The sequence below is a fragment of the Xenopus laevis genome, chromosome 2L, assembly GCF_017654675.1.
Source record: "Xenopus laevis strain J_2021 chromosome 2L, Xenopus_laevis_v10.1, whole genome shotgun sequence".
Taxonomy (NCBI): domain Eukaryota; kingdom Metazoa; phylum Chordata; class Amphibia; order Anura; family Pipidae; genus Xenopus; species Xenopus laevis.
In genome coordinates, this window is record NC_054373.1 from 10,589,716 (window position 1) to 10,605,592 (window position 15,877).

The 15,877-nt window shown below is 40.7% G+C and overlaps 1 protein-coding gene across 2 annotated transcripts in view; it reads left to right on the forward strand.

The window, feature by feature from the left end:
• Positions 1-15,877, forward strand: part of dscam.L (Down syndrome cell adhesion molecule L homeolog) — a 325,765-nt gene that overhangs the window by 195,617 nt on the left and 114,271 nt on the right. For both annotated transcript variants that reach the window (XM_041581120.1, XM_041581121.1), the window contains exons 16-20: positions 1,467-1,537; positions 2,905-3,145; positions 5,705-5,851; positions 7,878-8,033; positions 9,748-9,881. In XM_041581120.1, the coding sequence (XP_041437054.1) occupies positions 1,467-1,537; positions 2,905-3,145; positions 5,705-5,851; positions 7,878-8,033; positions 9,748-9,881 (749 nt within the window). The remainder of the gene's footprint in view (positions 1-1,466; positions 1,538-2,904; positions 3,146-5,704; positions 5,852-7,877; positions 8,034-9,747; positions 9,882-15,877) is intronic.

Below are 15,877 nucleotides of genomic sequence, written 5' to 3' on the forward strand. Positions count from 1 at the left end.
CCTATGGGGACCTTCCAGAGCAATTTTCTACGTTTTTATATTCGAAGGAAAATCGTACGATCGTACGATAAAATCGTTTGAAACGTACGATTCGAAAGTACGATCGGAATACGATCGTACGATGAATAGAATCCTCCCACTTCGGATTCTATTCGATGGTCGAATTTTGAAGTATTTTCCACTTCTAAATCTGCCCCTTGATAAATCTGCCCCATATAGTATATTAAATTATAACTTTTATTACAAATTAATTAAAACATGGGCTACCCTCCAACAAACAATTCACTACAGACCATAAAAATACACTTAATTAAAAACACATAGAGTGGACCGGTGGTATAATGACTTTCTAACCGCTGGTCACTATTGGGTTCATGCCAAATTGCATACTAGGAGTACTAAGTGTTGGAGTATAACAATACTTTTCCCGTGCTCCGTGGTGTTGTAGCACAGTTTTAGTAACATACAAGTTTAAAGTGGACCTGTCACCCAGATACAAAAATCTGTATAATAAAAGTCCTTTTCAAATTAAACATAACATCCAATCTCTATTTTTTATTAAAGCATTCATAGCTGTTGTAAGCTCATTTAAACATCTCAGCTGTCAATCAAATATTGTCTGCCCCTCCTCTATGCCATGGGCATAGAGGCGGGGCAGACAATTACTTTCACTTTCCATTCAGCATTTCCTACATGTCACTGCTCTCCCCACATTCCCCCGTTCTCTTTACCATTTAATTGTGTAGCCAGGACATGGGGATGGACATCAGGTCCCCCATTCTGGTGCACAAACAAGATTCTGAGATGATACAAGGCTTGTCTTAATAACAGTGTCCACATAATGGCTCCTGCCTGCTTGTTATAATTATGAATTCCCAGACTGAAGGAAACAATATTCAAATAATTTATATAGTGTAATTAAAATTCATTTTGCTTGACTAATGCGATAAAATAGGATTTTGAATAATTTTTTTGGGTGACGAGTCCCCTTTAAAGAGAGTATTCCGCCCACCCTTCAAACATCGCCTCCAGGTGGAGTGAAAATCACGACCAACAATGACTCACAGAATGTAGTTTGAGCCGTGCAAGGAATCAGTTACACAAACAAACTGGATTATCCAACACCCACTCCCTCCCTTCCAATCAGCCGCCAGTGATTTCTGCCTGTCTACGTAGGGAGTGAGTGGGAGCTGGTCATCCACCGTCCACCTCGGGCCACCCAACACGTTTCGCCGCTCTTGTTGGAAGATGAACAACCCCTTTTAGGGGAAATGAATGATAAAACAATAAAGTTTATTATTATACTGCATGAAGATGCATCAGAGCTATGATAACTGACAGTTACAGTAGGTTTGCCATGTGTCCATAAGCAATGGGATGGCTTTGTTACTACTACAGTGACTTCAAACTGGACAATCATTTAATAAGTTGATATAAAATAAATCAATGATATCTTTTCGTTTCAGCTCCAGACGGACCCCCTCAAGAAGTTCAGCTTGATCCTATTTCATCACAAAGCATCAGGGTTACCTGGAAGGTAGTGTATTGTAATGACTAATCTACAGACGGAGCACAAATCACTGAAACAACCTGTACTTTGTGATGTTGTGACATCATAATCATCCAGAATGGGACACGAGCAGCTTGTAGGATCTGTAGCAGTAGCTTTGTTTGTATACACAGTAGTAGAACATTTACGAATACTTTAAAAGGGATTGTTCACCTCTGAATTAACTTAAATTATAATGTAGAAAGTGCTATTCTGATACAATTTGCAATTGGTTTTTCATTTTTTGTTATTTATGTTTTTTGAGTTATTTTGCTTTTTATTCAGCAGCTCTCCAGTTTGCAGTTTCAGCAGTCTGGTTGCTAGGGTTCAAATTCCCCAAGCAACCGTGCATTGATTTGAATAAGAGACTGGGATATGAAGGAGAGGAGAGGAGAGGCCTGAATAGAAAGATGAGGAATAGAAAGTAGCAATAACAATACATTTGTAGCTTTACAGAGCCAGTGACTCCCATTTGAAAGCTGGGAAGAATTAGAAGAAAAAAGGGAAATCATCAAAAAAAAAAGATACTAAAAGTTAACTTAAAGGAACACCGAAAAAAGGAAAGTTTGAAAAAATAAAAGTAAAGAAAATATATTGTACTGTTATGCTGCACTGGTAAAATTGATCTGCTTCAGAATTTCTACTACAGTCTATATAAACAAGTCGCTGTGTAGCCATGGGCTACACAGCAGCTTGTTCATATAAACTATAGTAGTACTTTTCTGTTATCTACTGTGTATCCTGTGCTTGAATGGCTTCCCCAATGGCTACACAGCAGCTTGTTTATATAAACTATAGTAGTACTTATCTGTAATCTACTGTGTATCCTGTGCTTGAATGGCTTCCCCAATGGCTACACAGCAGCTTGTTTATATAAACTATAGTAGTACTTATCTGTAATCTACTGTGTATCCTGTGCTTGAATGGCTGCCCCCATGGCTACACAGCAGCTTGTTTATATAAACTATAGTAGTACTTATCTGTTATCTACTGTGTATCCTGTGCTTGAATGGCTGCCCCCATGGCTACATAGCAGCTTGTTTATATAAACTATAGTAGTACTTATCTGTTATCTACTGTGTATCCTGTGCTTGAATGGCTGCCCCCATGGCTACACAGCAGCTTGTTTATATAAACTATAGTAGTACCTATCTGTTTTATTTATATTTTATGCACTTCCTTACAAGAGGCAATTTATAAGCAGAAACAATGGTTATTGCTAATTATTTTAAGCTCATTTTCCAACAACAAATGTCTAATCATATTGTGGTCTTTCTTTCTTTCTTTCTTTCTTTCTTTCTTTCTTTCTTTCTTTCTTTCTTTCTTTCTTTCTTTCTTTCTTTCTTTCCATGCAGGCCCCAAAAAAGCATCTCCAGAATGGCATCATGCGAGGCTACAAGATTGGCTTTCGGGAATACAGCACAGGTGGAAATTACCAGTTCAATATCATCGATGTGGATACCACTGGGGATAGTGAGGTTTACACTCTCGATAACCTTAAAAAATTCACGCAGTACGGAGTAGTGGTGCAGGCTTGTAACCGGGCGGGGACGGGACCTTCTTCCCAGGAAATCATCACGACCACTTTAGAGGACGGTAAGTCTTCTCTTCGGATGAGGCTACTGCTTTGCCTATGGACATGGCCGCGGAAGAGGGAACAGTTGAAATCTCTCCCTGACACACAAGTGTTGCTTCTGATCCTCTTACTCAGCTGAGCCCTTGCTGTATTGTTAGAGGCAGGGCCGGATTTACATTGTGGGTGCCCCTAGGCCCACTACCGTTCATCGCCCCTGTCCCCTCCAGGGGGACAGGAGCAATGGGTATTGGTGCACGGAAAATTTAAAAAATTATTGTATCTCCAGCGCATCCCCAGTGTTTCTGAACCAATTTGGGTGTGGTTGGGCAGCATGCCGCCCCCCTAAAATTCTGCCGCCCTAGGCCCGGGCCTAGGTGGCCTTTCCACAAATCCGGGCCTGGTTAGAGGAAAGGATGATGTGACCAAGCTGTAAGGTGCCAGTAACAATATAAGAATAAACTGAGTGCCAGTGGATCTTAACTATGACCTGTAGTCCACAGTTCAGTACAAATGAGATGAGGCACTGAAATCCAGAAATGCAAATGTGACAGATTCAGATGTACTTACACAACAGTACCAGGTTGGAGATGGAATAGTTAGAAGGTGTTGTTTCACCAATAGGTATGAAACCTCAGTCATCTGCGGTGTTCCCCCTCCCCAGTCACAGGGCCCCTCAGTCCGTCTCCCCCAGCCAGCGTTTATCTGCTTTGCATGTTCTTCATGCGATCGGGTGGTGGAGGGGAGATAAGGAGCGCCGATTCTGTGGAGCGGGCTTGGGCCGGAGGGGCCAACCAGGGCTGGGGCCCAGCGGGTTTTTTCCAGGTATCCCTCTGGCCCAGTCCAATGCTGTCATCTGGATCCCCAACCATGGAAACTTTCCAGGGACAAGGACACTTAACAGCTTTCTACTAACCTCACTCTGCTAGCTAATTCCTCCTAGCTAACACTTTTTCTGTTACATGAACTAGTCCAGCACTAACTACACTAATTTACTGGGCGTTCATTTCATAGTTACATAGTTACATAGTTACATAGTTACATAGTTAAGTCAGGTTTAAAAAAGACCAAAGTCCATCAAGTTCAACCCCTCCAAATGAAAACCCAGCATCCATACATACACCCCTCCCTACTTTCACATAAAATCTATATACCCATATCTATACTAACTATAGAGTTTAGTATCACAATAGCCTTTGATATTATGTCTGTCCAAGAAATCATCCAAGTCCCTCTTATAGTCATTAACTGAATCAGCATCACAACATCACCCGGCAGTGCATTCCACAACCTCACTGTCCTGACTGTGAAGAACCCTCTACGTTGCTTCAAATGAAAGTTCTTTTCTTCTAGTCTAAAGGGGAGGCCTCTGGTACGGTGATCCACTTTATGGGTAAAATGGTCTATAATGTCCTCTAATGTACTTGTAAAGTCTAATCATGTCCCCTCGCAAGCGCCTTTTGTCCATAGAAAACAACCCCAACCTTGACAGTCTCCCCTCATAATTTAACTCTTCCCTCCCTCTAACCAGTTTAGTTGCACTTAGTCTCTGCACTCTCTCCAGCTCATTTATATCCCTCTTAAGGACTGGAGTCCAAAACTGCCCCCATACTCCAGATGAGGCCTCACCAGGGACCTATAAAGAGACATTATTATGTTTTCATCCCTTGAGTTAATGCCCTTTTTTATACAAGACAGAACTTTATTTGCTTTAGTAGCCACAGAATGACACTGCCCAGAATTAGACAACGTGTTATCTACAAAGACCCCTAGATCCTTCTCATTTAAGGAAACTCCCAACACATTGCCATTTCGTGTATAACTTGCATTTATATTATTTTGCCAAAGTGCATAACCTACATTTATCAACATTGAACTTCATTGTTGGTTACCTTAGGGAAATAATCCCAAACCAATGGCTCACGAGCAACATGTTACTCACCAGCCCTTGGTTGCTGATCCCAGTGGCCTCAAGAGAGGCACTTCATTTTGAATTCCTGGCTTGAAAGTAATTTTTGGTTGAATAAAAAACAGCTGTGGTGCCAACAGAGACTCCTGTAGTCTGTTAGTCCATATAGTGGCCACCAAATTACCGAACCACAGCCCTTATTAGGCACCCCCAGGGACTTGTTTCACGTTTGTGTTGCTCCCCAACTCTTCTTGTATTTGACTGTGGCTCACAGGTGAAAAAAGTTGGGGACCCCTGCCTTAGGGCTTAGAACTTTGTCTCCCATACTGAAGTCCCCTTTTACCTCTGGCCTTCCAACACTTCCGCCCTCCTGCATGACAATTGGATTCCCATCATTTTCTAGACCAGGGAAGCAGGAAATACAAAAACTTCACATGGGCCACTGAGAAAACCTTCCTCCCACAGAGCCTACATCACAAGGAGATTCCCTGCACCACAGATGATCTGTTTCACATTCCCAACATCCTTGTCTTTAGCGACAATCTCCATATAGTGACGTGAATGTGGATATACTGGTTCTTATTACACTGTACAGTACTTCACTGAAATGTGTTCTTGTGTGTAATTATCATCGGAAGGAATGTAATTCTAACAAACTATGTTCTCCTTTCAGTGCCCAGTCGCTCCCCTGAAAATGTCCAGGCATCTTCCACTTCCCCTGAGACGATAACCATATCTTGGTCTACACCTCCCAAAGAAGCCCTAAATGGCATTCTGCAGGGGTTCAGAGTGATATATTGGGCAAACCTAATGGACGGAGGTACGTGGAAATCTGAACAGAGCTAAATATACTGCGATATGGTATAGATTCCTTCTGCTACTGCTCCTATGGCTCAACTCACGGCCGCATTCCAAGCCTGCAAGCCATTGTATGGTAAAGCTTCTCAGATTCAATTCAGCCTGAATCTTAAAGGGCATGTAAAGGCAAAAAAATAAAATCCCATTTTTACTTTCTTTAATGAAAAAGAAACCTATCTCCAATATACTTTAATTAAAAAATTTGTACCGTTTTTATAAGAAACCTGACTGTATGCAGTGAAATTCTCCGTTCATTTACTGCTGTGGATAGGAATTGTCAGACGGTCCCTAACTGCTCTGCAGGGAAACACTCATACTTATGAACAGCAGGGGGAGCCCCCGCCTTACTTCCCAGCCATGCAGAACTCAAGCAGTTTTGTTTGTTTCCCTGTAGAGCAGTCGGCGACTGTGTACAGATTTGTATTGGATTTTATTTTTGCTTTTACATCCCCTTTACTGTTTCCAACTCCAGCTGCAGGGACAAAGATCATGGAGCCGGATTTAAACAGATAAACTGGGATTCTATTTGGAGGATTATTTTGCTGCAGCCACTGGTTCTGCAGAGTTGGAGAAAGTTTGTATTAAACAATACAAAAACTATAAAATCCACATTAGATTACATGACAACACAGGGCCCAGTGCAGTCTGCATTTTCTGATTATTAATCAGTCTTGCTGTATCGGCTTCTGGCAGATATTATTTGACTTGTGCTGTTTTCATAATTTATGACAATCCCTAAGTAGCCCAGACCACACTGAGCATGTGCACAGTCTTGGTCTTGCAAAGATGTTTAACAAAGTTACAAGATGGTGACCTCCTGTGGCCAAATATGAAAGCATAAATCATTTGTTTGATTAGACTTGTAGTGCAGTAAGTTCATGTTTATGTTTAATTTACAAAATACAGCATTTCTAGCCTTATTCTATTTTAGACATTACTTCCCCTTTAATGAGAATCCTGTATCATGTTAGATAATAAAGTGGCAGCTTGGCATCACCGCTTTTTACACTCCTCTACATTGCATCAGATGTCTGTACCCTCTCCAGGCACAAATCATGGGACAATAACTATATTTGTGGCAGAGTCAGGCCAGTTTAGGCCTGGGCTTAGGATGTTAAATTATTTTGCAAGGAGAATATTCTGTAGATAAAATCATGGGGGTATGAGATGTAACGTGCCCCATCAGGAGGGTTCATTGGTCTAGAGGATTTCAAAGAAGTGTAAAATTCTGCCCACTATTCATGCTAGAAATTGTTCACCCCATTGACTTTAAATGGTTATGCCACATCTACGAGCATGGTTTTGTGCTTCTGTACCAGCCCAAGGCAACCACAGCCCTTTAGCAGTAAAGATCTGTGTCTCCAAAGATGCCCCAGTAGCTCCCCATCTTCTTTTCTGCTGATTCACTGCACATGCTCTGTGCTGCTGTTACTTACTGAGCTTAGGGACCCACTCACAATATACAGTACACATAGAATAGAAATGTCACAATATAAGGCTGATTAGTAATTAATACAGATAATTACTACATGATAGCACAGAAACCAGTACAATTAGCATCAGAATTTAATAATCAGCAAACCTGTAGCATCAGCTTATATTACAGGCAGGGAAGCTGATTTTCTGCTGGATAATTAGTGACGAGCCCTAAGCTTAGCTTCTCAACAGCCAATCAGAGCCCACTGAGCATGTGAGTGTCACAGACACTTTCCAAGATGGTGACCCCCTGTGACAAGTTTGAAGTCCTGGATCATTGCTGCTATTGACAAGCTGAAACTTTAGGCTATAATGCAATAAGTTCAGTATATAAAATATGGTATTTTTTAACCATTTTCATTTTTAAGGATTAGTTCTCCTTTAAGTCAGTTGTACACTGTCATTTATAAAGCTGTGATTTCTTTACTCTATTAATGTCAATGGGTTACACCAGTCTAGAGTGGGGTTAGTCAATGTACAATTATTCAGTATATTCTTTCTTTCCTTCCTAGAACTTGGGGACATAAAGAATGTAACTACAACACAACCCTTACTGGAGCTGGACAATCTAGAGAAATATACCAACTACAGCATCCAAGTGCTGGCATTCACCCGGGCAGGGGACGGGGTTCGCAGTGAGCAGATATTCACCCGCACCAAAGAAGATGGTAAGCACATTTAGGGTCAGATTTATCAAGGGTCGAATTTGAAAAACTTCAAAATTCGAATTAAAAAAAACCAGCCAAAATTAGATCAAAGTTTTTTTTTTTGGCCGAATAGGTCCGTTTTCGATTCAATTAGAATCATACGAACCGAAGTAATAACACATTCGAATCATGTGCTTCACCAGTGAAGTTCCTCTTTAAATAAATAAATAAATAGCTAGCAAGGCCCGCGGGTCGGGTGGGTTCGGCCGACCTCTCTCCTCCATTGGTGGGTCGCAGGCCTGCTTTCCCCGCTCCAACCTTACACTGCCGGCTTTTGACTTCTGGCTTCCGGTTTTATAGACGCTCGCCCCGCCCCTTTTGTGACATCATTGGCGGGGCAGGTTGGCACGGGTCTATTAAGGGAAGGGGGAAGTCGGGTGCGGGTTGGGGAAAACTCAACCCGCACACATTACTACTGCAATGTCTTTCGCTTTGCTGCTTATCATATACTTTAGCTTTTATATGTCAATGGTAAATGCTATTACCAGGATCAGTCACTAGAGGTAGCTAATTGCTCACATTATATTGTATAATCAGCGAGGAATCGTTGATCAGTTCAACAATTGTGCACCCTATCATCCTGGGTGCTCTCCAGCTTGTGCATTTGAATTACACAGAAAATATTGGCATTCCACGGGGCACCAATGGGCCTCCAACTTCTGGTATTTAGTGCTGGATTCATGTGAAATTTAGATAACCAGGCTCAGGTTGGATGTGGGTCAGAAGTACACTCCCTATCATAGAACCAGAAGCATGCACAGAAGTAATGTATGGAGCAGCAAAACACAGGTTCAGTTGGGTGGGGGATTACAAAGGCAACATTTTGCACCTTAGAGTTGTGTGTGTGGGTTAAGGTTTTTCAGGTTGAGTTTTTCCTGGCCTGCACATCACTGCTGCATACCATTTAGGGATGCATCAAATACAGGTTTTGGTTCGGGATTCGGCCAGAATTTGGTCTTTTTCAGCAGAACTTGGACTTGGATGAATCCTTGTGCCTGGCCAAACCAAATCCTAATTTGCATATGCAAATTAGTGCTGGAAGGCAACCCCTAGACTGACCTTGGCCACATATTCAGCCCCTCGTGACTTCCTTACAGCACTCAACGCGTTTCATACCCTCCGGTACTTACTCATAGGTGTCTATGACTAAGTAACGGAGGGTATGAAACGCATAAGGTGGGTCATGTGGGGTCAGTATGTACCATTTTAAATGTGAAATTGTAAAAAAAATTATATATTTTTTAACTAAGAATTGAGCCTTGGGACATATATCTTGGATATATATATATTTATTTATTTATATTCCTTACAGGTCTACCTGATTCTCTGACCTCACCAGGGCAAGGGATATCACAAACTGACTAGTGATGGGCGAATCTGTCGAAAATTTGTGAAACGCATTGAAGTCAATGGGCTTCAAAATAATTTTTATGAGCGTGACAATTCTGATGCATGACAATTATTTTGTTGACCTCAAGAACTCTTTCACTGTTCATGTATTTCTTAATCAAAAACAAAAATCCCTTTCTAAATCATAGGCAATTCCTATATTTCCTAATTTAAACAATGGATAGCCTATATTTTCTTGCAGTCTGAAGGAACAGTGCAGTAACAAGCTTGTATCTAATGTGCCTGGTAATATTTAGTTTTGTATTCATTCCATTGTGTCATTTAGTTCCAGGTCCTACTGCTGGTGTGAAAGCTGCTGCAGCCTCTGCCTCTACAGTCTATGTGTCCTGGCTCCCTCCTCTCAAGCCAAATGGTATAATCCGCAAGTACATGGTGTTCTGCTCACATCCCTACCCAACGGTAAATTGCACCTTATTTAACTTCACAACAACTAGTAATGGGCGAATAAATTCGCCAGGCATGAATTAGCGGGGAATTTTCGCATTTTGCATATGCATATGTAAATTAGAAGTGAGAAGGGAAATCACGTAACTTTTTGTTGCAAAACAAGGAAATATAACTTGTTTTTTTACACAAAAAATGGCGCGCGTCAATTAAATTGTTGCGTGTCAAAATTATTCGGACGGCCATTGACTTTAATGCATTTGGTCAAAATAGTCGTACGCAGAAAAGCTGTCGCGCGTCAAAATTATTTTGCCGCCCATTGACTTCAATTCGTTTCGCAGATTTTTACCATTTTGCAATTTTTTTTGCCGTTTCGCTTATTCTGTGAAGCTAAATGGGACAGATTCACCCATCACTACTAACAACAGAACAATGGGAAGGAAACCAGATAACAGCTCCCTAATACAAGATAACAGTTGCCTGGTAGATCTAAGAACAGCACTCAGTAGTAAAATCCAGGTCCCACTGAGACACATTCAGTTACATTGAGTAGGAGAAACAACAGCCTGCCAGAAAGCAGTTCCATCCTAAAGTGCTGCCTCTTTTTGAAAGCACATGACCAGGCAAAATGACCTGAGATGCACCTACACACCAATAGTGATGGGTGAAAATTCAAAAAACGCATTGAAGTCAATGGGCGGCATGACAATTTCGACATGAGCAACAATTTTTGCACATGACAAACATTCACTACCAAGGGAAAATGTCCATTAGACTATTATATGGCTGCCACACTTTTCCAAATACATTTTCCCTATTAAAAGTTCACTTGGTTCCAAATATTTCCAATTACTTTATATTTTCTATGTGTGACTGTTTTTCTAATATTGTAGTGTAAAGTTTTATTTTTCACCTTCTAAAGCAGCCCTGGGAGGGGGGTCGCCGACCCTGTAAACTGTTCTAAATTGATACATTTAGCTGATACATTTCTTATCTTTGTCCCTGCTGAACAGAATCTCTGGGTTTCATTACAGGCAGCTGTTAGAATTGATACAATAGTTGCTGATACTCCAGAGATGCTGCTGAGAAATGGATCAACTCAATGTTTTAAAATTGTAACAGTTCAGAGTCTGCGCCTGAATTACTGAGCTGCCAGACTCAAACACCAGAGACACAAACATTCAACTTTACACTTAGATTTTGGAAAAACTGTAAAAAAATAAATAATGGAAAGTAATTGAAAAAAAGTCTTTATTTCTGGGGAACAATCTGAACTGAAAAAATGTTTGGAAGGTGAAGAACCCCTTTAACCAATCAGCAAGTAGCTTGGCTCAGTCTCAAGCAGATAGAGAAATAAAAGTAATCACAGCCAGAGCTAGGGGGGGGGCAGGATAGGGTTGGCAGATGCCCAGGGCTCTACTTGAGGGAGAGGCAATTCGGGAGTGGGGGGCAATGACAAAGTTCCTGTTGTTTCCTCAGCTTAGTCTCTACATTTAGCACTGGGGATGGGAGATTGGCACGAGAGGTGGCTGCGAAAAATGCCCGGTGTGAGTTGCTTTTATGATTCTGGGAGCAAAAGGCTTTAAATGAGTGGGTGATGGGGGTAGGGACAAATTTATTTTACAGCGCTGCACAATTTAATGGCGCTCTAAAATACAGCTTATTAATAATAATAATAATAATAATAATAAAAATAGGGAGGAGGGTTGAGGGCAGAGGTTTGTTGTGGCCTTGGGTGCCAGTATGTCTCAGTCTGGCTCTGAAAGCAAATAACTGATTGTTTTGGTTTAACCCCAAACTGCTCAAACTGCTAATATAAGTATGGGGGAAGATTAAAGACTATATACTGTAGCTTCTCTGATGAAATTCAAACTGATTGAGTAATAAGAAAACCACAGACTTTTACTGAAGGCAGATGCAAGTGCAGTTGCTTGTTCTTCAGTTCATACCAGCTCTGTCACATTCCGTATCCAGAAGATCAGAACAGACGCCAAGGTCTTGGTCTCGGCTCACGCTTTTGCCTTTATCAACCGCCTTTCGTGTTGGGAGGGGCCCTTCACTACTCGGATGCCACCAGGTCTTAAAGTGAGAGGACCAAGGCAAGGGTTCTGGACAGGCAAGAGTTCCGGGCAGGCAAGGGAACTGGAACGTGTGACAGTAGGAATGGGGTAAGAGTAAGTGTTGTCGTGGAACGGGCTGAAGGTCAATAACCAATCAGTTAGTTCAGAATTGGAATTCAGAAGAGTCAGTAAGAAGTATAAAGAACCAGATTAGAAGCACACCCAGGAACTATCTAGAATTGACCTACGTTGGGAAAGGGGAAATATTTGGATTTTGCTCCAAACACGATGATGCCAGAAGTGGACACCAAACAAATGACGAACAAATCCAACAGGAGACTTGCACCAAATCTTTGGGAAGCGGTGCCGGCGTCCCATGAGGAAAGAGGAGGCTCCCAATGTTGCAGTTGGTGCATTTTCCAGACACCCAACTAGCGGATAATATGTGGTTCTACTTGTTCAGCATAGAAATCGATCTACAAGAGGCCTCAAAGCAGTCAGTCCCCTTGGGGGTACCAGTAACCCATGGATTATTGTAGGTTAAGATTTCAAGCAATAAAATGAGAAAATCACAGACAATGAATTAATCTTTATTAGTTATTTTTGAATCCAGAATTGTGCTTTAATAGGGCTATCACCAATTGCCAGTAGGGTTTCTTGGTTGCTAACTAGTGTGAGTAATTAGATTAAACGTATTCTATCCATATAATAATAATCATATCATGTCCCACAAGGGGGTGCTATTTCTTCTACTTTCACCATCTCTCATTAAAAAGCACCGAAATCCATAACCAGATGTGCAAATGTAATTATTCTCGATTTTGAGAATTTGCAGAGATCTATTTTGCAGGCCATAGAATGAGAATGAGGAGCACGGTGGCCCCTCTATGATCCCAAAATACTGCTCTGATCCAATAAGTATATAATTAGAGATCAACCAGGCAAGCTGATATATCCCATGGGGTCAACAAGGATCCCCCCAAATAGATCAGATTCACTTTGGCAAATAAATTGTCACGTGTAGTGAGGTTTATGCTGCACAATAATTCTGTGTGGTTTGTACAGACAACGGCAATATCTGCTCATAAAGCTTCTAATTTGCGTTGTGATGTAGTTAAGGATTCCTGACAGTAGAGGGCAGTATTGTTCTTCTATTATGTTTCATGTATGTAAACAGTAGCCTCCCACGCCAAACTGAATTCTGTGTGATACAAGCTCTTTGCTGTGGGCATATTATGTTCTTACACAGGTTTAGTTATGACTATAATCGCTTCCATGTGAATATATAACTGCTCAGAGATCATTTAACCCTGTATGGTAGGGTGTCCAGTGAAAGGGATACCCGTCGTGCCCACCAGTCCGGAGGCTGGCATACAATAAACAGCCGTGTATTGTATCAGTCCCTCTGATGTTCATTCCAGGTGTAAATGATCTACTTCTCTCTACAATCAAATATTTGATGTGATTCACTCCTTTCATATTCTGATGGGGGATATCCATCTAATGCTGCTGATCCGACAGGGGTTAATAAAGGTGGGAGTTGCATTTCAGACATATAAATGCCCTCAGTCACCTCAATTGGATGTAAAACAACAAAATGGAAATTGGAAAACTGGAAAATATTCCTGACATTTCAACACCTCCTGAAATCCGGAAACCCGTTATCCAGAAAGCTTCATTGCGGAAAGGCCATTTCCCAATTGACTCCATTTTATCCAAATAATCCAAATTTTTAAAAATGATTTCCCTTTTCTCTGTAATAATAAAACAGCAGCTTGTACTTGATCCCAACTAAGATATAATTAATCCTTATTGGAAGCAAAACCAGCCTATTAGATATTTAAAGGGATACTGTCTTGGGAAAACATGTTTTTTTTCAGTTAATAGTGCTTCTCCAGCAGAATTCTGCACTGAAATCCATTTTTCAAAAGAGCAAACAGATTTTGTTATATTCAATTTTGAAATCTGACATGGGGCTAGACATATTGTCAATTTCCCAGCTGCCTTTAGTCATGTGACTTGTGCTGTGATAAACTTCAATTACTCTATACTGCTGTACTGCAAGTTGGAGTGATATCGCCCCCTCCCCCCCCGCCCCAACAACAGAACAATGGGAAGGTAACCAGATAACAGCTCCCTAACACAAGATAACGGCTCCCTGGAAGATCTAAGAACAGCACTAAATAGTAAAAGCCAAGTCCCACTGAGACACATTCAGTTACATTAAGTAGGAGAAATAACAGCCTGCCAGAAAGTAATTCCATGCAGACACAAGTCACATGACAGGGGCAGCTGGGAAACTGACAAAATGTCTAGCCCCATGTCAGATTTCAAAATTGAATATAAAAAAATCTGAATCAGAATTCTGCTGGAGCAGCACTATTAACTGACGTGTTTTTGAAAAAACGTGTTTTTCCATGACTGTATCCCTTTAATGTTTATATGATTTTCTAGTTGACATAATTACAGATTACAGAAAGATCCATTATCTGGAAAACCCCAGGTCCTGAGCATTCTGGATAACAGGTCCCATAACTGTATTGCAATACATGAACCAGATGATGACAGTTGCTCTGCCCTATGATTCTGGCTGATGAGTGCAGACAATCAGAAGTGATGTCACAAGAAGTGACATCACAAGGATCCATGTCTGCCCCACTGCCGCTTTATATTTTGCAGATAACCAGATGACAGTTGCTCTGCCCTATGATACCGGCCGATCCAGTATAGCCCCAAACAAATCCAGGCTGCACTGATTTATATTCATTAACAACATATTCAAATATATGCACACATGTTGACAGAACTTTGCATTTGACTGCTAATATCGTTTCTAACACAGCTCTTTTTGGAGACCCCCATGGGGAGGCTTTCCACCCTTCACTGAATATCGTTCTCCATTTCTGGGTCTCTATATGAGCACTATTATTGCTAAGCGGCAGGATTCAGTTACGGTGAACTGTCGGGAGATTTAACTCACAGCTTGTTTCCAATATTCCTGCAGAAAAGCGAGAGAACATTCATGTATCCCTACAATTATATAGCGTATGAAGATTTCATTTGGATATCAATCTTTATCTTTAAAGAGTTGTCCACCTTTAAATGAACTTTTAGTATGATGTAGAGAGTGATATTCTGATACAATTTGCAATTGGTCATTTTTTTATTATTTGTGTTTTTTGAGTTATTTAGCTTTTTATTGAGCTTGTAATTTCAGCTATCTGGCTGCTAGGTCCAAAAGTATCCTAGCAACCATGCACGATTTGAATAAGAGGCTGGACTATAAATACTGTAGGAGAGGCCTGAATAGAAAGTTGTTTAATAAAAAGTAGCATTAACAATACATCTGTAGCCTTACAGAGCACTAGTTTCTTAGATGGGGTCAGTGACCCCCATTTGAAAGCCGGTAAGGGTCGGAACAAGAAGGCAACTACTAATTAAATAACTATAAAAAATAAATAATGAAGAACAATTGAAAAGTTGCTTAGAATTGGCAGTTCTATAACATACTAAATGTTCACTTAAAGTTGAAGCACCCCTTTAATATAGTACATACAGGTATGGAATCCATTATCCGGAAACCAATTATCCAGAAAGCTTCGAATTACGAAAGGCCACCTCCCATAGCCTCCATTTTAACCTGTAATAATAACGCTGTAACAAATAAAACAGTAGCTTGCAAACTAAGATATAATTAATCCTTATTGGAAGCAGAACCAGCCTATTGGGTTTATTTATTGTTTAAATGATTTTCTAGAAGACTTAAGGTATGAAGATCTACATTATGGAAAGGTCCATTATCCTGAAAGCCCCAGTTCCTGAGCATTCAGGATAACAGGTTCCATACCTGTATATATTTATATATTGTGCACCCAATAAGATGTTACTATCAAAGTCCAGTGAACATAAATGGATGATGTGCACTTGTGTTTCATACAAGCAAAATAACGA